We start from the raw sequence: 24,170 nt of genomic DNA, 5'->3' as shown, positions 1-24,170 counted from the left end.
TAACTCCACAGGTAACAGCCACAGCCTTAATAGAGCCCGCTGGAATCAGCACAGCCACCCTCCCCTTTACCCTAGCCCGGCCTAAACGACCCGAAGGGGGCAACTGATTTAGAAATTGACAATGGCTGAATACCCGTTTCCAAGCGGATCTCTCTGGGGCTATGTGTGCAGACTGAAACAGAGCAACACCTTGGGACTGGAACAACTCTCTGTAACACTCACTAATCACGTTCATGCCCAAAAGTCCAGGCAACCCCACACTCACGGCTCCAGGCTCTAAGCAAACAGACTCTTTAACCACCAAAATTCCCATGCCACATAAGGTTTTGCCCAGCACCGTAAGATCCAATTCGATGTACCCCACATAAGGAATCTCAAGGCCATTAGCGGCTTTCAACTGAAGCCAGTTACACTGCTGTAGAACCATTGTAGAACTCTGAAAATGTTTTCTGAAAAACCCCTCAGTGATTGTAGAGACCATGGAGCCTGTATCAAGCAAACACTTAACACTCACTCCTCCCATTTGAACCTCTACTGTGGGGCAGGTGCCGATAAGGGCACCCAACAGCTTTGAGGTCACCACAGAGCCCTCAATACCCTTACCTAGTGTATGGCTCTCTACACCAGAGGGAACTAGTTTCCCTGTGCCTCAGGCACGGCTGCCGCTCCCTGAACCCCTGAGCCGAGGGCTAATCCCCGGCGGCCCCTCCCTGAATAAGGCCTAGGCCCACCATTACAAAACCTAGCAATATGGCCGGGCTGATCACAACGGGAACAGATTGGTCTACCATCTGCCTGGAACCGATGAGGTTGCGGTGAAACTGAGGGCACTTCCAGTCGTTCGCGTGCCCTAACCCCAGACCCCAGGTGCTCCAAAATCAAATCAAGTTGCTTCTGTTGTTTCTGTAAGGTTTCTTTTAATGCAATTAACTCGCCTGCCGAAGCACCGAGACCTACCTGACTACAACCCCCACGCACCTCCACCTGAGTGTCACATGAGTAAGCCCGTGCCCTTGGAGTCGCCGCATGATCCCCTTCCTCAACCCAACGAATGGCCTCACTCCGTATGTCCAAAAAGGACATATCAGGGTTAGACCGAATGGACCTCTTGAGTTCCCTACGTAGCATCCCATCTCGCACGTGTTCCACAAACTGATCTCGAACCAGCAAATCTGAATTTGGAATAACACGATCATTTTTACATTTAATCACAGCCATCAGTGACAGTAGAGCATGGGAATACTCACGCAGGGACTCACCTTCCAGCTGACGTCGCTGAAAAAACTGCTGCTGTAAAACCACATACGATTGGGAATGGCTAAAAACCTCCTTTAAAATAACAAATATACGCTCTGGATCTTTCCGCTCCACCTCAGAGCGAAATCTAATCTCTGCTTTCGCCTCCCCATCCAAATGATCATATAAAAACAGAGCCTGCTCTGCACTAGTCATACGGCGAACCTCCATGGACCTACGCGCTTCCTCAATCCAATCATCAACCCATAACAAATCGGATGATTTTCCCGAAAACCTGGGGCACTTCCGCTCCCGTGGCACATAAACAAAACGATCAACAGCCTGTTCTAATGCAGCACCTGCTACATTACTACTAGAAGGTGACCCAGCAGCACGTAGTCTCTCATTATCAGCTTGTAGCTGCTGAACTCGTTCTCTCAGCTCTCTGAGCTGCTGATCCATATTTAAAACCCAATTTACACTCTAAAACAAAGATGTCTTCGTCCACGTCGTCTTGCGGATCCTCTTCCGGAGCCAACCACTGTTTTTCTCCCCCTTGTTACTAACAATAAACAAACACCCAAAAAACTCAATCTGCACGTCAGCCTTTTAATCCTGCCGACTGCGCCAAAATGTAACGCTCACCGCGTCACACAGCGCCAATTATAATAGTTTGGACTACGCCACCCTCAACTAGAGGGAAACTAATCAGTAACGTTTCACCCGCGCGAGATTACTGCCAGCGAAAATAAAATTGTTGGACTGCAGAGACTGAGATGCAGATCATTTATTATACAAAATATAAAACACCGGACATTCTTAAAAAGAAGCACCGTGCGGTACAGCCACAGACTTTCCGGAGCAGCTACCTAACATAGGTTACCTCACTTCCACCAGCGGGGGTTGGCGCGCACCTAAAAGAATAAAGCAAACAAACCACTCAATACACAAATAACCCACACCACACGTTCGCGTGAACGCGCTCCAAATAAACTCAAATTCACTGCAAATAAACCCCAAATAGGTAGGTGCCGCCAACACCTCACTCGTTCTGCTCCCACCTTTCTCCAACCGTACCGCCGGGCTAAAAATAAAAAACACAACAGTAAATCACGTTCCACAAAACACGTCTGCCACTAACAAACTCCAATTCCTATAAAGAAAATTAAAGGGGAGAAAACAGTGGTCTAGCTCTCACGCGCACTCTGATGGCTCCTGTAGGAAGGAACACACTTTAACTAAGACGAACATCATTTAAAAACATTGCCTGCGCTCAAGCTCGGCCCTACCGTGCAATAGCTGGAATGACTCAGATCGCCCGTGACTTGGCCACCTCTGCGACCTACAGCACGCGCACAAATGCATCAAATTAATTGATTCCAACAACATGGAATATATTTCATTATCATCAGCCTACTTACCACTCGTATGCAGCTCACAACACACCCAGTCAGCTTCTAAAAAGCCCCGAACAATCTCAAACTCCGAGAATGGGTAAAAGCTCTGGCCACTCAACAACTCTGAGAATGGGTAATAACTCTAGCCACCCAGAAACTCAGTGAGAATGGGTAATAACTCTTGCCACCCGGACCCGAGCGCGTCTCTCGTCCCGTCAATCAGCTTCCGAGCTAGCGAGAACACACGAGAGTTTAAATACCCTTCGTGATGTGCACTAATTCACTATGGGCGGTGCCCTTAATTAAACCGGGCTGTATTTTCAGGCACACTCTGTAACGGAGTCTTCCTGTTACAATTGTATATACCGTGAGAGAGAGAGAGAGAGAGAGAGTGTGTGTGTGTGTGTGTGTGTGTGTGTGTGTGTGTGTGTGTGTGTGTGTGTGTGTGTGTGTGTGTGTGTGTGTGTGCGTGCGAGCATGTAATAGGTTTGATAAGACACACTAAGAGCAATGCTGTTCATTAGTTAACGTATTATATGGTAGGGATTAAAGGACCTGTTATGTGCCTGATGAAAAATGTTAAGGGCCATCATACAGCAAATTGACTGAGGCAAAACGCCTTTTTTTGAATCACAAATCGTTTAAGTTTTGTGTTTTTGTTTCACTCAATATATTTTTTAAAAGATGAAAAGCGAACAATTGTGGCTGTTGTAATTCATTGTTTAGACACCCAACACTCGCAACAAAAAATATAAAGTGGGATGCAAAACAATATTCTACATGAGTGTCCACCAACTGCTGTTTTAACTACAATTCATCAGACTACAATACACAAAAGTGGGACTGAGGACAGCTGGAAAATACTTTGCATATCTTGAACATTTTCACAGATTCTGTGCTAAAATAATAAAAACTACTCTTTGCTAACCTCCCATAAACTGCCAGGCACCCATTGTAAACAGTCCCACTCCTCATATACACATGAAGTGCACACAACCCAGACGCCCCCCTGTATACTTCTTGTTTAATGACCAACCATAATAACCACATCTGTGATGTGAGACTTAAAAAGAGACACAATGCAGCATATTCAAGTAAAAGCAGCTGGGCTGCTGTCCTTAATTCTCTTTACAGTAATCAAACATGCATTTCTTAATGTGGGGTTGACTATGGGCAAGCCCTGGTGCACTGCCCACATTTAACCTGTAATGGCTAGAAGTGTGCTAATGGGCACGGGCCCAGAGTGGGCTAAACTATTGTGTGCCCTCATGAGGTTATCAGTGGGCAAGCCCTATCCCTCACTGCCCAAAGGAAACCCAAAATGGGCCCAAATGGTCTTGTTTGCTGGGTAGTGTCAGATCTGAACGATACTACAACAGCCCAGCGATACAAACTGCTGCCTGTCGGTAAGATATGATCTAAACCAAGTAAGAGCTATCCCAGTCACCCCAGTTGAAGTCTTTAGTCTGCGCAGGAATGTTTCATGGCAAACTGTCAAATGTTGCAGTGAGATCTAGACGAACTAGAACATTCACTTGACTACAATCAGCTGCCAGCAACAGATCATTAAATACCCTCAACAGAGCAGTTTAGGTGCTATGGTTTACACTAAAACCAGACTGAAATAGTTCGAAAAGTTTGTTTGCAGTCAGATGTTCTTTCAGTTGGACAGAAACTGCACGTTCAACTAGTTTGCTAATGAAAGTAAGATTTAATATGGGGCAGTAGTTTTTTTTTCAGATCGGGGCAAGACCTGGCTTCTTCAAGATTGGTGTAATGGCAGACAATTTTAAGCTATATTTTGATGACGGCTTTGCATCCACTTGGTATTCTTTTAACCAGCTTCATGAAGCAGCACCTATCATTCATCTCAATCAGTCCTCAATCAGACACCTGAAGATTCACATATGCAGCAATTGTAGAGTGAGGAACTAAAGTTCTGAAATAAATCTGTTTTCTGAGGGTGCAGTTAACGTGTGTGTTTGTTGAGAATTAATTTATATATAACGCCTTTCCCAAATTATATTTGTCTTATAAACAAATTTAAGCATAACCCTTAATCTCCCATCCCCCACCCCCAAACCGTAACTCCTTGCAGACATACCCCCTCTTCACAATTCAGGAGAACAATGCAGACAGCTATCCTTGAGTCATCCTCCCACACTTTAAAATTCTTACACACATCTGACATGTTTGCTGCAGTTACAGAGCCTCATTTCATAGTCGGCTTTTTAATTGCATTTTAGTTAAATTGGGGTTTGTGGTTCTTAATGGAGAAAGTGTGTGTAATGTCTGACTCTACCCTCCTCCTGTGTCGTGCTGTCATTTTGTTTGTCTTTGTTTAATTGTTCATCGTCACGCCCTCTGTTTTATTCCCCGCCCAGTATTAGTCTCATCAGCTGTTTTGGGTTTGTCCGTGTAATGAGTTTGAGTTTTATTCCCTGTGCATTTATTCGTTGTATGTCTGATGTTTGTGTAACTCTCAGGTGCTCTGCTGTTACACGCCACTGTTATGTTGAAGCTCTCTGCTCCAAACCAAGTACCTATCTATCCATGGTCCTGCTGTCTGAGTATCTTCACTGTCGAGGTTCAGTCATTCCAGTCTAGACGTTCATTGTATTGTTTATTCATGTTTAGTTCTCTGACTGTTTAAAATTCCTTGGTATTTGTGTCTTAATAGTTAGTTATTTCCTCGGTTATTGTGATCTGCGTCTTTCTAGTCTCGTGTGTTGTTACATAGTCGATTGTGTTTGAGTTTCCTGTCCTGAGACAGTTGCTTCTCTGGTAGTCAGTTGCTTCTCAGTTGCTTTTCTTGCGTTTAGTTGATATTCCATGTCCGGTTGTTTGGAATTTATGGTTATTGTTTTTCGTGTTTATTTAGTCTTTCATTCGGTTGTCCATGTATGTCGTTAGCCTATGCGGCTTTGATCCTCTGTGTGTTTATTGTATGATTTATGTTATCGCTATATGTTAGGTTTATTTGTGCAAAGTGTGTGAGAGTCTGTTATGCCTCGCCGGTCTCGCACCGTCTGCGTTGGCACAGTTAGGCTGCGAATTGTTACCAACAATAAATCAACCTCTCTCCAGCAATTGTGTCCATCTCCTAATCCGAAACCATTACAGTGTGAGACTGATACAGCATGCAGTGTGAGAGATAATGAATGTGTGTCTGTGTGAAGGAGACAGAGAGCAACGCTAATAAGTTGTAATGATTGTTAAAACAGCCTCTCTGTTCTGTTTTCTTTACTATTTCTTTCTTTACAAATTGTTTGGCTCAAAGGTTTGAAACTGAATAATATATGAGAAACTTTGGCTGTTCCAGTGAGACTATGTAAAAATAACATGTTAATGTGTATATTACAGTACAGCTGTTTGCCTTAGTCCCAGAGCTATCCAGTAAAACATCAGCTCTTCACATCTACGTTTTTCAGTATAAATTATTCTGCCTTTCACTTTGTAACAAGGGGAATAGATGGATACAGAGGCGTTGCGTAAAACACATTTATTTAAAACAGCGCAGTAGCCCATCAACACTAATGAACAAGCACACGAACACCGAGGTAGACTCAACAAAGATGAGCACAGAACCAAAGCTACACACACAATAAATAACAGATACATAATAAGCCCTGCGTGTGACGCATTACAGTAACGAGGTGCACGAACACATACACACATCCAAACCTACAGGAAATAGATGATGGGCACAAACAGATGCAGACTACACATACACACGCTACACATACACACGTCCTCCTGGAACACCCAGCACAGCTGTGAAGCACTGGACCCACAGCGATGGGCAGGCCCAAGGCCACCGGAAACGCCCGCCTCCAGGATTTCCCGTCCCCTGCAGGGGGAGGCCGCCAAGAAACAGCTCAGAACACCCTCCTTGGGAAGACGGGAAAAGACATTAGACCAAAACATTGGAACAGACTTTAATGGTCTGTAACAGCCTGTAACATGATTGGGGCTTTATTGTGACACACTTATTTGGACGAACACTGAAAGATTTTTTGCCATTTTCAGTTAATAATTTCAGTTGCTGAATATTCGGTACATCCCTAATTTCTTATTCTCTTATTTACCTACACTTTTTACTATGTTTTTGCAGGGTATCTTACTGTGGTCTCACTGAAGAGTCTTGCAGATCTCTCACATCAGTTCTACAAATGGAAAACTCACTGAGAGAGCTGGAGTTGAATAATAATGACCTGCAGTATTCAGGAGGGGAGAAGCTCTGTGCTGGACTAAAGAGTTCACACTGTAAACTGGAGATTCTCAGGTGAACTTTTTGGGAATTGTTGAATGGAAAAAATAAGATGTGATGACAGAGAAGTTTTAAAAGGTTCAGTGTCCTTGTAAGAACTTTGGCAGCTTCATGAGTAATTACTGAGCTCCTCTCTTTACCCAGAAACCCAAAGTGAAAAAATTATTTCTAGCTAATTTTGTTAGGTGAATCATTATAGATATATATGAGCCTGCATCAGAGCGTATTTCTGTCCTCAAACAAAACTGATGAACAGAATGAGTAGGTGCCTCGTCAAATGACAGTGGTCTCCAATTCAGTGGTGTAGTAGCTAATATTAGCTAGAAGTTGCAAAATTAGATTATCTATTAGCTATCTGCCCATGTTGGATAACCAAACTAGTTATCTAGCTTCTGAGTAATGTCTCAATATGTAAATTAGAAATTTACATGAGGGAGGATTTGACAACATTTTAGGTTGTATATTTATATGACGATACAGGTAAATTCTTTGAGATAGGCTGAAAAAATTAAATGAACCTCTTTAAATAAGTTTTAATTGGAGCTTTTAATTGGAGCTTGCTAGCAGCGAATGTTACCTGTACTAACTTGTTTCGATCTTGATAACAATACTAAATATGTGTTCCAATTGCATACTATACACCAGTAGTATAAGGTACTATACTAAGGTACTATATATCTTAACAGGTCAGCTTTGGTGGGTTAGTATACAAAATATTAACATACTACTGTTTCGTACTAACAAGAAATGGGGAAACGTTGCTAAGACGTTGCTGTGCTAACATACTTTACATCCTTGGAAGCTACAACTTGATATGGATCTAAAACATTTCACTATGTACTGTATTTATACCTATTTGCAGATTGTCTGGCTGTGGTCTCACTGAAAGGTTTTGCAAATCTCTCACATCGGTTCTACAAAAAGAAAATTCCTCATTAATATTGCTGGAAATTAATAACAGTGACCTGAAGGATTCAGGAGTGGAGCAACTCTGTGCTGGACTGAAGAGTTCACACTGTACGCTGGAGATTCTCAGGTTAGCATCTGTGAATTTGTGTAGTTCATCTTAAAGACAGAATTGTTGTTAGCATTCAGTCAGATGTTTTGTTGAAATGGGTTGGTTTCCTTCCTTCTGAGACACACTGTATTCCAGACACTGTACTATGACAGAGCTCTAACTATAAGCCTTAAGGCATAATAATAATAATAATAATAATAATAATAATAATAATAATAATAATAATCTTTATTTGTATAGCACCTTTCATACATACATGCAGCTCAAAGTGTTTTACAGTATAAATAAAATAAACATTAAAAGGAGATAAGACAAATAGTAATAATAGAAATAATAGAAAGCTACATTCAGTAATAAGATCCACATCAATATGTACAAAGAGTGTGTAATACATATGTACAAAGAGTGTGTAATATATATGTACACACAGTGTTAAATACATAGATACACAGATTGTGTAATACATATAAAGTGTGTAATGCATACGCATAGTGTGTAATACATATGTACACAGAGTGTGTAATAGATACATATACAGTACAGCACAGTGTGTCTTATACATACATGCAGAGTGTGTAATCCATATGTCAGAAAAAGGGCAAAATTATCTAAATGATGTAACCATTTAAAAAAGGTGAAAAAATGTGTAATGACATTCTGATCAGCCTTTGAAGTACACTGGCATAATCTTAAACAAGTATTTTTTATATCAAATAATAATAGAGAAACATGGAAGTTCTTAATATTTCCATTAACATGGAATTAACATTAACATCATGTCTGCCAAGTCAAAGTCTGCTATGTCTTCTGGTGTAACTAACATTTTTGGTGCCATTTTGAACATTTTGACCCATAAAATCAGGTAACAGAATGTGATATCAAACAGAAGGACCTCTGAAGACACCTCTGATAGTGCACATAAAGAAGAAGTGTGTAGGTGGAAACCTGTGTATGCAAACAAACTCTCCTCTTCTAATAGATGCCTCTTACAAGTAAAGAAGAAGTGGCTCACCACAGAGCTTGTGTTAATGCGGATCCTACTGCAAGGGCAATTTACCTGGCTAAAATAAGGCAAAGATACACTACATACACCCTTACATACACATGCTAGTGTTTCATGAGAAAATAAAATCAGGGATGTAGGTCTCCTAAAAGGATAGTTTTATTGAGAGGTTTGAAGTCAAAATGGAAGATGAATTAAGGCCCTGGACATTAGACTTAGTTTCAGTCATCTTCTGTACTTTAGCTATCAAAGTGAAAGAGACAGGGAAATATCACAAACATTCAGTCACAGATCTGCCCAGGAAAACACATGTACAGATGAGGGAAGAGTGGAAGCAGTATCAGAGGTAGTATAGAGAGAAGAAAATGGTGCTTGCTGAAGTTTTGAACATTACTCCTCTATCACTGAATTCAACAGCAGATGAGCAGCTTTTAATGGCCCTCCAAATGGCCCTCCTTCATTTTTCTTCTGTCATCTTACATTTAATTGTTTTTAATGTAATATGATGAATAAGCAGTGGTGGACAAAGTACACAAACTACGTACTTGAGTAAAAGTACAGATACCCAAGGTAAAACATTACTCCAGTACAAGTAGAAGTCCTCCCTTTAGACTTCTACTTGAGTAAAAGTACAGAAGTACTGGCCTCCAAATGTACTAATAAGGCTCTAATATCCTGTTATCTCTATACCATGACTCTTGCATAATCAACGCATTTATGTGGACAGACTTGACTCTTTGTACACAAATATTTTAATATTAATAATTCTATGTTTATAGTGTTAGTTTTGTTGTTTATTAAAATGATCACAAGCAGAAAACACATAAGGCATGTATTTTCTATTTGGTAGCACCAAGTCACTTTGAAGTAATTTTTGAGAACAAGCAATATTTTGGTTAAAGATTTATTTGCAATTGCAAATCCAGATATCAATCTCTTTCTATTTGATGAATAAAATAAACATTTCCTGTATTTTACTCCAAAAATAGGATACAAATAGGATACAGAATAATTTAGTTATTGCAGAATACTTTAGTTCATTTTAGCATATGCAAAAGCATAAACTTTAAGACAAAATATCAATTAGCAGCGACCTGCTAACTGTTGCTCTGCATGTAAAACCTACCAAATATAATTTGTTTTCTTATGTAAAGTGCTATGTTGAAATGTTTATTATTGCACAAAATGCATTTAGTTGGAAGCTCCAAATACTATGAACTATGGCAGTGGCACTTTTTGGACGGTCCAAAGTGTAATTGGGGTGGGCAAGCACGAATGACGGAAAACTAAGTTAGCTAGCTAGTTATTTATTTTACCATAGTTCATAGTATTTGGAGTATTACATGCCGAGTGAGTTGCTAAGGCAGTTTTCGGTTGAGTACTATACAATGATAATGTCAGACTTATTTTAACATACACAAAGAAACTGTTTGCTGCCAGATATTGTTAGATTTCTCATAATGGTAAATGACAAGTAGGCCTATGATTATCTTACATCTACATGCTTTCTTAAATTTGATGGGGAATTTTTGAAGGAAGAAATCGTATGATACTGAGGCAGGCAGAGAAGACACTTGAAAATGAATGCGTCTTTTTTGCTTGACTACTTCAAAAAAGGCCATGGATTTTGTGGCGCATTACAGTCAGTAGATTTATACATTTATATTTATACATTTTTATAATTTCTTTCAAACTCTGAAAAACTCTTTTCAAATGCTGTTGCATTACCATTGAACTGTATGCTGATTGGCGTGCTTGCAGCGCCGTTGAACCGAACACTGATTGGTGCATGGGCTTTGCACTTCTTTTGTTTTGATGTTACTTTGTTGAGCACATGAAGCCTGAAGTAACGACAGCTTTCGCATAATGTAGTGGAATAAAAAGTAAGATATTTCACTTTCAAATGTAGTGGAGTAAAAGTAAAAGTTACAAAAAAAGGGAAATACTTGAGTAAAGTAAAAAAAAAGAAAAAAGTACAGTAGCGAATTACATTTACTTCATTACTGTCCAACTGTGACGATCGGGGTGGAGCGAAGGACGAGACACAGAATCCTTGCAACAGACGTCACTTTTAATCTTCACACACAGAGATTGCGCAATAGAGCACGAGGAACAGTTGACATTCACACAGAAACGTGTAGACTCTAGACAACGACGAGCACAGGACACTGCGTGAGCGCACATTAAATAGACAAACCACATTAGCCCCACGTGATTACGAGACAAGTCACAGGTGAGACATATTATCACGCTACATAACCCTAACCACGGAGATCCACAGACGCAGACAAAGCACGTGGACAACGTATACACACGCCCAAAAGGGAGGGGCCGGGGTCCTCAATGTGACACCAACACTGTGAATAAGGTGTATGAATTGTCCTTACTGTACTGAAATCAGAGATCAATCCATTTTTTCATTGTTAAAAGTATTGTTTTATGGGTCATTCCAGGATTTTGGTACATTTCAGGGGTGGTCACTTCTGAAAATTTGATCTTCAAATTGATCATTTTTAGTCACATATTTCTTAGCTACAGATTATATACTATCAAAAAGTTTGATTCGTCAAGCTCCGGTATGGAAGCAGTTTTTTTTTATTAGATGTAATTGGTATGCAATAACAGGGTTGCGACTAACAGGGTTGCAAATTTTGTCTAAATTGTGGTCTACCCCAGGAACAGATGCTAACTAAAAATTAGCTATGTATACAAGATCAAGGACAAATATGGTTATATAAGAATATAAAGTAAATTTTGACTGTACTCAATATTAGTCTTACAATATGAGGAACAGAGTTGCATTCACTGAGTGACACACACAACTTGGACAAACATATTTGGAAAAAAACCTTGAAAATTGTTAGAGCACTTACCATTTTTCTTGCCATGTGGGCAGGAAATGTCCTTGTGATGTAAATTCCTTTGTGCCAGTAAACAAATATTTTTAACCCTTTCTCTGCCAGATAAAATTCCTTATGGTAACAGGGCTGCGCGCATGTTGTGGGACACAACTTAATAGTGTAAAAACTGTGACATGCAATACAATGTAGACCAAAGAAGTTGTTTTCATAAGTAAAGGAGATGCATTTCAACAATATACAAGAGGAAGTAATTTATTTAGAGCTTATTTTAATTGTTAAATTTGGCAAAGTATTTGGTCACTCAATGTGTGGGACAAGAGAAAACGGCCATTTTTTTAGGTGGTCCAAAGGTATTCGGTCTTTTGAATAATATCTAAGGAGCTTATTTTTCCACCAAATTTTACAGTTTGTCTTATAACAAGTACATTGTTTAAAAAAAAGTCATTTAGATATTTTGGATATGTACATTTGAAATGTAAGTGGTGGGACAGGAAATGTACCAAAATTCTGGAATGACCCTTATATGGTATTAAAAAAGCAATTAAATTGTGATTCACATTTATTAAAATACCTAAATCACTTAACATCACTTAACTTTAATTGTCAATTGCTTGTCGTTTGCTTGTTGTCAGTTGGTGTAACCGATAAATGTCAGTTGGCGTAACCAATGTTTCTCATAAAAATCTAATATTGCACAAAAAAGTTACTATGAATGATTTCAGCACTGTACTACACTGTAAATTTAATTTTAAGAGAAAACATTAATGTCTATGGTATATTAACTTGCTCAGGACATCAAAAACCCATATTATCTTAGTACAGAAATAAAATATTTTAAATATAATTTGAAATGATATTTCATAATAAATCACTTATTTTCATCGGTACACTTGCATAACTTCTGGAACGCTGAATTATTTAATACTTGTCGTGCTTTTGTAGTGACACTGTTTGACAATTGAATGTGACTATGCTCCTTTCTGTAGATTGTCTGGTTGTTTGGTCACAGAGGAAGGCTGTTCTTCTCTGGCTTCTGCTCTGAGTTCAAACCCCTCACACCTGAAAGAACTGGATCTGACTTACAACCACCCAGGAGACTCAGGAGTAAAGCTGCTCTCAGCTAGACTGGAGGATCCCCACTGCAGACTGGACACACTCAGGTATGTAGATACTAGGGGTGGGAATCGTTTACTATCTCACAATTTGATTGGATTCCGATTTTGGGGGCCACAATTCAATTCAAAAATTGATTTTCGATTCAAAACAATTTTCGATTCAAAAAACGATTTGATTTATAAAAATGTTTGCTTCAGTCTATAAAATCTGCATGATCTACTACAGTCTGCTTTGCAAGACAGAACGACAAATATAGAAAATTAAGTGTCTTTCACATTTAATTAACAAAAATTAAGTGCTTTGGTAAAATAAAATGGTTTTTGTTGTTACCAAAAATCTTGAGCTTCATTTTGCGAGCTGTCAGGGCTGGCTCGGATGGGCCTAGCCGTCGCTAGCAGTGATGGCTAAGTTACCTTGAGAAAGTAATCCGATTACTGATTACTGATTACTCCTTTTAAAAGTAACTTAGTTACGTTACATATTACTTGATTTTAAAAGTAACTACGTTAGATTACAAGTTACTTTAGTAGTTACATTCAGCAGCAAAATAAATTTTTCTAATACTCACTTTATTGGAAGTGCATTTTTAACAGTAACAATGTATTGAAGCAGGTTCTGTAACCGAGGCAGAAACTGCTTAATCCAAAAATCCCGAGGAGGGAAACTTTATTGATAACGCAACCCTGGTGCGAGCAGGCTCCGCCCCCCAGTGTCACTTAAAGGGCAAGACTCGCCGTGAGGAGCAGGAGTCGCTACAGTATATCCTGACATTACGTTTGTGTAGCTGCGCGGTATTATTTGTAAATTTATTTGTAAACGTAATACAAGAGAACTGGGGTGGATTTCCCGAAACGTTCGTAGTGCCAAGTACTTCGTAACCTCGTATGAAGCTACGAACGTTTCGGGAAACCCACCCCAGTTCAGTCAGACAGCTATTTGTTGTGAAACGAAATACCATTACAATTTCAAGCATTTTAAAGTAGGCTACGTTAGTCAAAATTCCAGCACTTTTCAAACGTGAAACACAAAGCAACATTAAAATTGGTCAGGTAAATGTTCCTTTCCCTGTTTTTGAGGGGTGTTTCTTTATACTACCACTTGAGTCTTCCGTGTTGTTTTGTTTGTTCGTTCTGAGTCGCTGTGCGCGTTTCCCTCTCGCTAATACATGTGACGAGTGTCAAACGTCTTGCTCTTGCGAGCCGGCACTTGGGTCCATCCTTCTCTATATTATTTCTCACCCTTCTCTATATTAACGCTCCCGTGCTCACCGCGTAACACAAGCCTTGCACACGAGCTACATTGTGTCCAGTTCGGTCTTCCCCGGCATTCGGTAAAAACCAAAATGAACGCATATTTTTGCCTTAAATGAAGACCGGACAGGTTGAATATTTCTTTCCTCCATGTGTTTTGAACCTTTTCCGCGCATGAGTGTGCCAGAACATGCTGCGTAAAGTCTCGCGTAATTTTGTAATTACGTAACGCAAGACTTCACCACGACTTAGAATCGATTTTGGGACATTTAAAATCGATTCTGAATCGTAGTAAATGAGAATCGATTTTTGATATATGAATCGATTTTTTGGCACACCTCTAGTAGATACCCCTATTAAACACCCTGTGAACATACTCTAAATATGAGACAAATCCAATTGAAGAACATAAAATGTTACCGGAGCAGAGCTCGGAGCGGTCGTTTTCTGCATGGTCCTAGCACTAGATTCGTTGCTATTTAAATATTAGTTTTTTAACCGTTAAAAAGTGGGGGGGACATGGCTTCATCGCTATTTAAATATTTGGTTTTAACTGTAAAAACTGGGGGGGACCAAAACCGGCTTTTGAAAAAGTGGGGGAAACATGTCCCCCCCCCCCCCCCCAAATTACGTCTGTGCTGCCGAGTGTAGAGACCTCCCCAAATAGACGCGGGACGAGATTTCAGCTGGTATTTTACATTTTATTAAATATTATTCCCTCAACCAATAAGTGCCAGCATGCTCTCACACAATATTAAAATGGTCCATCTGCTAAAAGTTTGAGGCTCTCCCGGTGTCATGTCCATCTGGTGAATACTAAAGAGTTAACACCAGCAAAACTTGTAGGTGTTCACATATCCGCGAACACTTCCACCACCACAGTTTTTATTTCCTGTGGTTTGCTGTCAGTGTTTTTTAGGTTTTCCACACTCATTGGTCACATTATTAGGTGCACCTTGCTAGAGGCAATGGTGTTGACCCGATGCTCAGTTGGTACTAATGGGCCCAAAATTTGCCAAAAAAATATCCCCCACACCATTGCACCACCACCATCAGCCTGAACTGTTGATACAAGGCAGGATGAATCTATTCTTTCATGTTGTTGATGCCAAATTCTGACCATACCAGAATGGTATGCAGTGTCACAACAGAAATCAAGACTCATCAGGTATTGTTTTTCCAATCTTCTATTGTCCAATTTTGGAGAGCGTGTGCGAATTGTAGCTTCAGTTTCCTGTTCTTAGCTGACAGGATTGGCACCCAGTGTGGTCGTCTGCTGCTGTAGCCCATCCGCCTCAAGATTTGTTGTGTTGTGCATTCAGAGATGCTCTTCTGCATGCCTTGGTTGTAATGTCTGGTTACTTGAGTTACTGTTGCCGTTCTATCAGCTCAAACCAGTCTGGCCATTGTCCTCTGACTTCTGGCATCAAGAAGGCATTCGCGCCCACAGAACTGCCACTCACTGGATATTTTCTCTTTTCTGACCATTCTCTGTAAACCCTAGAGATGGTTGTGTGTGAAAATCCCAGTAGATCAGCAATTTCTGAAATACTAAGACCAGCCCATCTGGGACCAACAAATATGCCACATTTGAAGTCACGTAAATTAAGTTTCTTCCCCATTCTGATGCTCGGTTTGAACTGCCGCAGATCGTCTTGGCCATGTCTACATGCCTAAATGCATTGAGTTGCTGCTATGTGATTGGCTGATTTGACATTTCGATGTTAATAAGCAATTGCACAGGTGTTCCTGATAAAGTGGCCGGTGAGTGTATATGTGGTTCTAGTGCCTGCTATGTCTGGTTTAGTCATGTTCCTTAGTTATAGTTTGTCTTAGCTGTTTGACAAACTATAACTTGTGCCCCCTTGTGCCCTCCATGTCGGCATGGTTTGGCTACAGGGATCTGTTAACGCTCCAGTTGATATACCTTGCTATCCTTAGCACTTGTGTCCACCTCCTAGCTCCAGCCCATTACACATGACACACATATCTTCTTATTCCTACAATACATTTCTAAAATAAATACATTGTCATACCAGACACACACATCCTTAGTCCTAATAATAAAAATGTTTTGAATTTGAACACTTTTTTACAAAAGCAAAACATTCAGATCAGAGAAAACAAAAATCCACCTTCAATGAGATCACATTTCAACACGAGAGAGAGTTGTGTGTGCGAGTTGTGAATGTGAAGTTTTCAGAATTTAATATTTCCTAAACCATTCTTTCTTTCTCTCTCTCTCTCTCTCTCTCTGTTTTTCTCATTCTCTCTTTGTCTCTGTCTATTTGTTTCTTTAGGGTGGAGCATGCAGGGAAGAATAGAATCAAACCAGGACTAAGAAAATGTAAGCAGCAGTCGGTGTAATGTACACACAAACACACATATCCCTATATGCACACACACACAATTTTTCTCTCATCTAATGTTTTTTTCTTGTGTGCAGATGTGTGTGAGATCACAATGGACCCAAACACAGCACACCAACGTCTCTGTCTGTCTGAGGGGAACAGAAAGGTCACGCGTGTGACAGAGCAGCAGATGTATCCTGCTCATCCAGACAGATTTGATTACTATGAGCAGGTGATGTGTAGAGAGAGTCTGACTGGACGCTGTTACTGGGAGTCTGAGTGGAGTGGGAGAGAGTCTGGTATAGCCGTGGCATATAAAGGAATGGTCAGGAAAGGACACAGTCTTGATACTAGGTTAGGATACAATGTGAAGTCCTGGAGGTTGCGCTGCTCTAAAGACACTTACTCTGTCTGGCACAATAAGAAGGAAACTGCCATCCCCTTCCCCTCCTCCAGCTCCAACAGAGTAGGGGTGTATCTGGACTGGCCGGCCGGCACTCTGTCATTCTACAGCATCTCCTCTCACACACACACACTCACCCATTTGTACACATTCCACTCCACATTCACTGAGCCCCTCTATGCAGCATTTCGAGTTGGTTCTGACACCTCAGTGAGTGTGTGTGAGTTAGAATAGCCTCCTGTGTCCTGGAGGAACACCTGAGTTTGCAGTGTAACACACTCCTCTACACACACAACCAAGAAGCACATGATGACAAATCTGATGATCACGCACCTGGTTACTGCATTGAAACAAAATGGTCTAAATCTGTTATCATATAGTCCAGTGTGGTCATTCCAGTGACTTTTTTTCCCACATTCTTTGCCGTCGTTCGATTATGTTCAAGGATTTTAAACATTTTTCTGTTGTAAAATCAGTTGTAGCTGTAAATTAACAGCTAATGTTAACAGTATTATGTAGAGAGACTGTTATTCTGAGAAACAGCTCTTTAGAGATACGGTATGACTACCATGTCCTTCCTATCCCGCCACACCCTCTCCACCTTCCACCCAATCATCATCCAGATGAAAACAATTTGATTTTACAATATTGAATTTTCTTTGTGACACAACCTATTGCTTGAAATACTTATCACAAATGTTAAATAACTTTTTTTATAAGGTCATGTTCTTAAAGTTCTGTTCTTTTTTTGTTTATGTAAAACATACATTTATTACATATTTCATGTTATATTAATTGTCCTATTGTGTAAACATACAGCCAAATAGTTTACCAAAGAGCACATCCAGTGAGCTGAGATCAACTGTGTGGTTTTGTATTGGTTCTCTATTGCTGGTGTGTGCATCAGAAATGCTATTCTACAAGTTACACGTGCTATGTGCACTTAGACTAGCTAGGATTCATGACTGTTCATGTAGAAACATGTATATTAAAGGTGGAAGTCTTTGGAAGCTTTGAAAGATTTTTCTTTCTGTTTTGTGTTTTTATAATGAAATACTGTCAACAATCAAAATATCTCACTCACACCCTTAAAACAGCAGGTTAAATGATCTGGGCTGATTTGTGTGTCAGAGAGAAAGATATATGGGGCGTGGCTACACAGAACGGGAAGAAACCAAGACGAATACACTACCAGATTTACAGAGGAGGTGCTTACAGGAACAAGTGAACATGATAGACAGGGAGGGGCAGGGCTAATCATGGCATGCTTGAACTATTAACTTCGCCATGACTAAGTATTTACTTCTTCTCTTGCCTAAGCACTAACAATTACTTATACTACATATATATCTAGCTATTCTTGCCCTACCCTGTTTCTTCTTCACGTCTACCTCACAACATCTACCTCATCTACCTTAGTCGGATTCTGTAAGGTGTTTTCTGTAAAATACATATATCTGCATTTAATCATTTTAAATGGTTTTTGTATTGATTCTCCCTTGGATCCAATACACGTATACACACTATTTAAAATATTTATTATCAGAACGCATAATTATTATCAGTATGCATAATATGCATACACCCAAGCAGAGATGGGGACTCGTACTCGAGTCGCACTTAAGTGACTTCAGACTCGACTTAGACTTTTTTATTTTTATTTTTTATTTAACCCTTGTTTAACCAGGAAAAAATCCCATTGAGCCACAATGGCTCTTCTTCCAGAGAGTCCTGGCCAAGAGTGGCAGGCAGCAAGTTAAACATTTAAAATAAAAATACAAAGACACAAGACAGAACTGCAAGAGGACTGAAGACAAAAATCAAACTACAAAATCAAATAAAGAAATAAAATATGAATGAAACTAAAACATGCAACATACACTAAGGAAAAAGAAAACTAAAACAAGACAATTCTCATAAACACAACTGACAATACATTTAGAGAAATAGACTCATGGAAATCATATTTAAAAGCAATGGCAATGCTCTGTAAGAGTAGATTTTAGGAGGTTTTTAAAAATATTGACAGGAGGAAGTGTCTCTAAATGCAATGTGTTCTGGAGTTCATTCCAGGCATATGCCGCATAGTATGAGAAGGATGTCTTGCCCAAATCAGTCCTTATTGAGGGTACAATTAATAATAACTTATTTGTTGACCGTAAACTGTATGTACTAGTGTGTAAAGAAAGCAATGTTGAGATATATTGTGGCAAGTTACCCAATAATGCTTTCAAAGTAAAAGTCAGAAAGTGAAACTTTCTTCTAAAAGAGAGAGATGACCATTGCACCATATCATATAGCAAGCAGTGATGAGTCCTATTTGCTGTTCCTGTAATAAAACGCAGAGCAGAGTGATATAAAACATCCAGCTTTTTCAATAGCAATTGTGAAGAATGCATATAAATTATATCACCATAGTCTAAAACTGATAAGAATGTGCTCTCTACTAACCTTTTTCTTGCTTTGTATGGGAAGCACTTTCCTTTTCTAAAATAAAATCCTAGTTTAGGTCTAAGTTTTTTTATGGCATTCAATATGTGTATTAAAAGAAAATTTTCCATCAAGCCATACTACTAGATATTTATAAGAGGAAACCCTTTCTAACTGTGTTCCATTAGTGGTAAAAATAGACCCATTACATTGTTTGTGTGAACGTGTAAAGACCATGAATTTAGTCTTTTTTGTATTTAGAACCAGCTTAAGCCCTACAAGGGAATTTTGTACCAGATTAAAAGCAGACTGTAAGCAAATCACAGCCTCTTCTACTGATGATGCAATGGTGTATAAAATTGTCATCAGCATAAAGATGTACTTTTGTGGGACTTAAACCTACACCTAAGTTATTTATATAAATAGAAAACAGAATAGGGCCTAGAATTGATCCTTGGGGCACACCCATTTTAACTTCTAAAGAGGATGAGGTGCAGTTATCAATGGTTACACATTGAGATCTACCACTCAAATAATTAGAAAACCAGTTAACGACAGGGGGGCTAAAACCTACACTTTTCAATCTTTGCAATAAAAGATCATGACAGACTGTATCGAATGCTTTAGACAAATCAATAAAAAGAGCAGCACATGAGTTTTTGTTGTCTAAAGCAGAAAAAATCTCATTTGTCACTGATTTTATCGCAGTAATCGTACTGTGTCCTTGCCTAAAACCAGACTGCATAGGACTTAAAATGCTATGGCTAGCCAAGAAATGTTTTATTTGTTCATTAATAAGTGATTCAAATAATTTAGCCATAACCGATAGTCTGGAGATAGGACGATAATTGTCCAAATTAGTAGGGTCACCACCCTTTAACAGTGGGAAGACAAGGGCAGATTTCCAGGAATTTGGAATAGAGCCGCTGATCAAACTAAGATTTAAAATAGCAGAAATGGGGTCAGCTATCAATCTTGCAGCTAGTTTAACACTAGAAGCGCCGCGCCTCATTTAAATACTTATACCTAGAAGCGCGGAGGGCCGGTCATCTGACCGATTTCACCACCTCCTACTAGCGCCGTGTTGTTTTCACCTACTTAAAGCGCGCCTCGGGCGGTCAAAAGACCGCTGAGTCTTTACACAGGGGAGCTGGTACTGACACATAATTAACGCTAGATGGCGTTTTGCACAAAAGGAAGAATGAGCCGCCCAAACAAAATATTCGTAATGGTGACATTTGCACGTAACGTCAATATGTTAACAAATTAATGTGACTAAACCTTTTAGAATCAGTGCCTTGTGACCTTGTTCTCAGTAGCTTTCCCATTGTCAGTTTTGTTTAGTTTCATATTGCATTTCCTGGTTTGTGCGAAAATGTAAATGCAAAATATAGTTTCAGTTTTGTTTCTTGGTTAATGTAATAGTTTGCTTGGTTAGTGTAATAGTTTGCTTATTTGTCTGTGTGTTATTCTGTTGGCATATATGTCACTATATTATCATGTACGTTCGCGACACCACTAACCCACTGGCCCGCACCCCCACTGTGAAGCGTTCACGTCTTTTGTCTTGCTAATGCTACAGACTGCGCTGCAGCCTTCCACCCCCACATCCACAAAAAGCTTGTTCGATACTCAGAGTAGCAAAGTGAAGCCCGTAGACCGAGCTAAAGCAAGTTTGTTTGTATACTCAATGTTACGCCATTTCAAGTTTTAATGTCTAAAAGTTGTGTATGTTAGTGAATTGTAGGCTATGGTGAACATAACAAATCTACAAATAAATGTCTATAATGTTTTGTGTTAGACAAAGAACAAAAAGCATAAATAGGCAAAATAATTACAAAAATATCATTATAAAAGGTAGGCTATGTACCTTTGCGTAACAAAACGCAAAATTATTAAAATGATACGGATGGCTTCACGAATATAGTTGCCTCTGTCCTCTCTAATGTTCACTTTTTTATCTCGCCGTATTGTGTTGCCGTTTCAAATGAGGTGTTTGATCGGTGAATAGCCGATGTGTGATCCCACGTCCTAACGACCGTGTTATCACCGAGCGTTATCACCATTCGGTGATTTACATGTAGCGTATATTGCATAAGTTTCGTTCCCCACCTCAAATTAAGTTCCATTTATGTAGTGAATTGTGAACTTGAGAATAAACCTCCACTGCTGTGGTTAATGTTCATGCACTGTTTGAACAATATTTATTAATTACAGCCAGGTTTTGGAGGTTGTAGAACACAGCTACAGGCCAACAGGTGCATCCCGTCTCTCTTTAGCGTATATTGCATAAGTTTCGTTCACCACCTCAAATTAAGTTCCCTTTGTTTTGATTTGTGTGTCAGCTTCACACAACTCAACATTCAAAACACAGCTTAGGTGCAGTCTTTGCACATTTGCCACAGACCAGTCGCTTACATGTCTGGCAGATGTCATACGTTTTGTTCCCTGAACATCTGCCGACTTGGCATTGTTTTCTTTTTGAGGGCGGGCAAGGAGCTTCAGGTAAAATTCGCTTTTGTGCCACTGCCCTAGCCGCTTTCGCCATTTTCTGCTGTGCACACAGCTCCTTTACCAACTCGAGAATAAACCTTCGTCTGCTCAGGTTAACGTTCATGCACTGTTTGAACAATATATGTGCATTTATTGCAGCCAGGTCTAGGAGGTTGTAGAAAACCGCGACAGGCCAACGACGGGTGCCTCCCTTCACCGAATACAGTCGTGCCATTTGATCCATAACATCAACGCCACATTTAGTCGTGTTGTAATATGAAACAGTTTCAGGCAGTTTCTTTGCGCCATTATCAATTGAAACTGTCTGATGCATTGAGCTCAGGATGCATACATTTTTTTTAGGTTTTGCCTGGTAAATCGTTAGAGTTATTTTTCCAGCCCGCAACACCTTGGTGGAAAATCTTTCAGACTGTGCCTGTGTACATGGGGGCATCTCACGTCTCATTTTATTCATCGTACCAACAATAGTGGTTTTGTTCGCCAAAAGGGTGTTTGCAAGTGCCAATGAAGTGAAGAAATTGTCAGTCGTTACATTTCTTCCTTTACCCGTGAAAGGCTCCATCAAACGCAACACAATATTTTCAGACAACCGTTGACCAGCCGGCCTGCTTTCATCTTTTCCTAGATAGGGAATGGCGTTCAACATATATTTTGTTTCAACATCAGCAGCCACCCAGAACTTAATCCCAAATTTATCGGGTTTATTGGCCATGTACTGAGTGAAACGACAGCGAGCTTTAGTTGGGAACAGTTGCTCATCAACAGTTATGTTCTCACCGGGCGTGTAAGAAGCAATACTGTTTTTCACAAATTTATCAAATATCTCCGAGATCATAGCAAATTTATCAGTCGCAAGGCGGGCAGCCCTTGTGCTCTTGTCATCAAAGCGCAGATAGCGCATGATATCTCTGAATGTCTGTCTAGACATTGTCTCTTTGAAAATGGGATTTCCTAAGTCAGCAGACCAGTATTCATCAAGTTTCATGCTTTTACCGGCTGTTATACCTCTCAAATAAACGAGACCCACAAATGCTTTCAGTTCGTCAGCTGTTAGTTTGAACTGAGCATTATTTCGTTCAGCCTCTGCCTCTGTGTATTTCAGAATTGTGCCCCACATTTCTGTGTCAAACACAGTAAGCTGGTCAGTGGACTTTTAATTTTGTCCTTGGCATAACACGTAGGCCCTGGGGTTTCTCTCACAATATTGCACTCTTGTGCTCTACCCCGAGGTTTGCCAGCAGTTTCAAACCACACCGTACCGTCTTTGGCCTGAAATGAGTCACCACCACACTCAGTTTCAGAGTCCGATTCTGAATCAGATTCAAGATTCAGATCCATTTCACTTTCGCCCTCTCCATCCGACACCTCACATTGTTCGCCCTCCGATTCCATCTCATCAATATTGCACAGCATGTCCAGCACTTGCTTTGGGGTGTACATGATTCTCTGTGCCATTTTTATAATGCACTATGCAACCTTTCAAACGCCCAAACCGAGGAGTCACGCAAACTGTGTTGCTGTTCGATCACACAAACCGAGCTTTCAAGCAAACTGTGTTGCTGTTCGATCACCCAAACCGAGCTTTCAAGCAAACTGTGTTGCTGTTCGATCACCCAAACCGAGCTTTCAAGCAAACTGTGTTGCTGTTCAAACGCCCAAACCGAGGAGTCACGCAAACTATGTTGCTGTTCAAACGCCAAAACCGAGCTTTCAAGCAAACTGTGTTGCTGTTCGATCGCCCAAGCAGAGTTTTCACTCAAACTGTGTAGCCGCGTCCCGACGAATTTATAGCTCACGTTGCCTCATGAATGCTATTGTGAATAAAGTGTTCATAACAGCACCGCCCATGCCATCATCTCAGTTTCGCTCGCAAATGTATGCATTTACATACGTAACTTGCATTCTGCTTAATTCTTTTGTAATGCCAGTGTGTCAAAAGCAGCCATACATAATGTATGTATCTAACAGCTAGCCCTGGCGAAGAGGGATTATACCCGAGAGATCATTTCTTTGAGATATTGACTTGATAGGTAGGCTAATTACCATTCGCAGAATTCCTGCAAACTACCAAAGCATTTATTAGGCAAAGCAAGACGCTCTCACGGTTTGAAAACCATTGACGTAAACTTATATATAGTATATATTAAATAATATTAATAAATAAAGTATATATTTTAAGACTTTGGAAAGTGAAACACTTTCACTTTCGTTCAACGGACGAATTCCGTTTTGTCTTTACACAATAATCAGTTTGAACTTTGTGAATAATTTAGTTTTGAAAACTATTGATCTTTATTTAGTTATACTAAATATTAAATGAC

The 24,170-nt window shown here is 39.9% G+C and overlaps 1 protein-coding gene across 7 annotated transcripts in view; it reads left to right on the top strand.

Annotated features, from left to right (window-relative positions):
- Positions 1 to 17,913, top strand: part of LOC143509920 (NACHT, LRR and PYD domains-containing protein 3-like) — a 43,009-nt gene extending 25,096 nt beyond the window's left edge. For 6 of the 7 annotated variants that reach the window (XM_076998803.1, XM_076998802.1, XM_076998804.1 and 3 more), the window contains 5 exons: positions 6,748 to 6,918; positions 7,766 to 7,939; positions 12,772 to 12,945; positions 16,452 to 16,498; positions 16,598 to 17,913. In XM_076998803.1, the coding sequence (XP_076854918.1) occupies positions 6,748 to 6,918; positions 7,766 to 7,939; positions 12,772 to 12,945; positions 16,452 to 16,498; positions 16,598 to 17,139 (1,108 nt within the window). In that variant the 3' untranslated portion in view covers positions 17,140 to 17,913. The remainder of the gene's footprint in view (positions 1 to 6,747; positions 6,919 to 7,765; positions 7,940 to 12,771; positions 12,946 to 16,451; positions 16,499 to 16,597) is intronic. The other variant, XM_076998807.1, reaches the window with a different exon arrangement.
- The last annotated feature ends 6,257 nt before the right edge of the window (positions 17,914 to 24,170 follow it).

The sequence above is a fragment of the Brachyhypopomus gauderio genome, chromosome 3 (genome assembly GCF_052324685.1).
Source record: "Brachyhypopomus gauderio isolate BG-103 chromosome 3, BGAUD_0.2, whole genome shotgun sequence".
Lineage (NCBI taxonomy): Eukaryota > Metazoa > Chordata > Actinopteri > Gymnotiformes > Hypopomidae > Brachyhypopomus > Brachyhypopomus gauderio.
The sequence above is the reverse complement of the archived record's forward strand: the minus strand, read 5'-3'. Positions and strand labels throughout refer to the sequence as shown.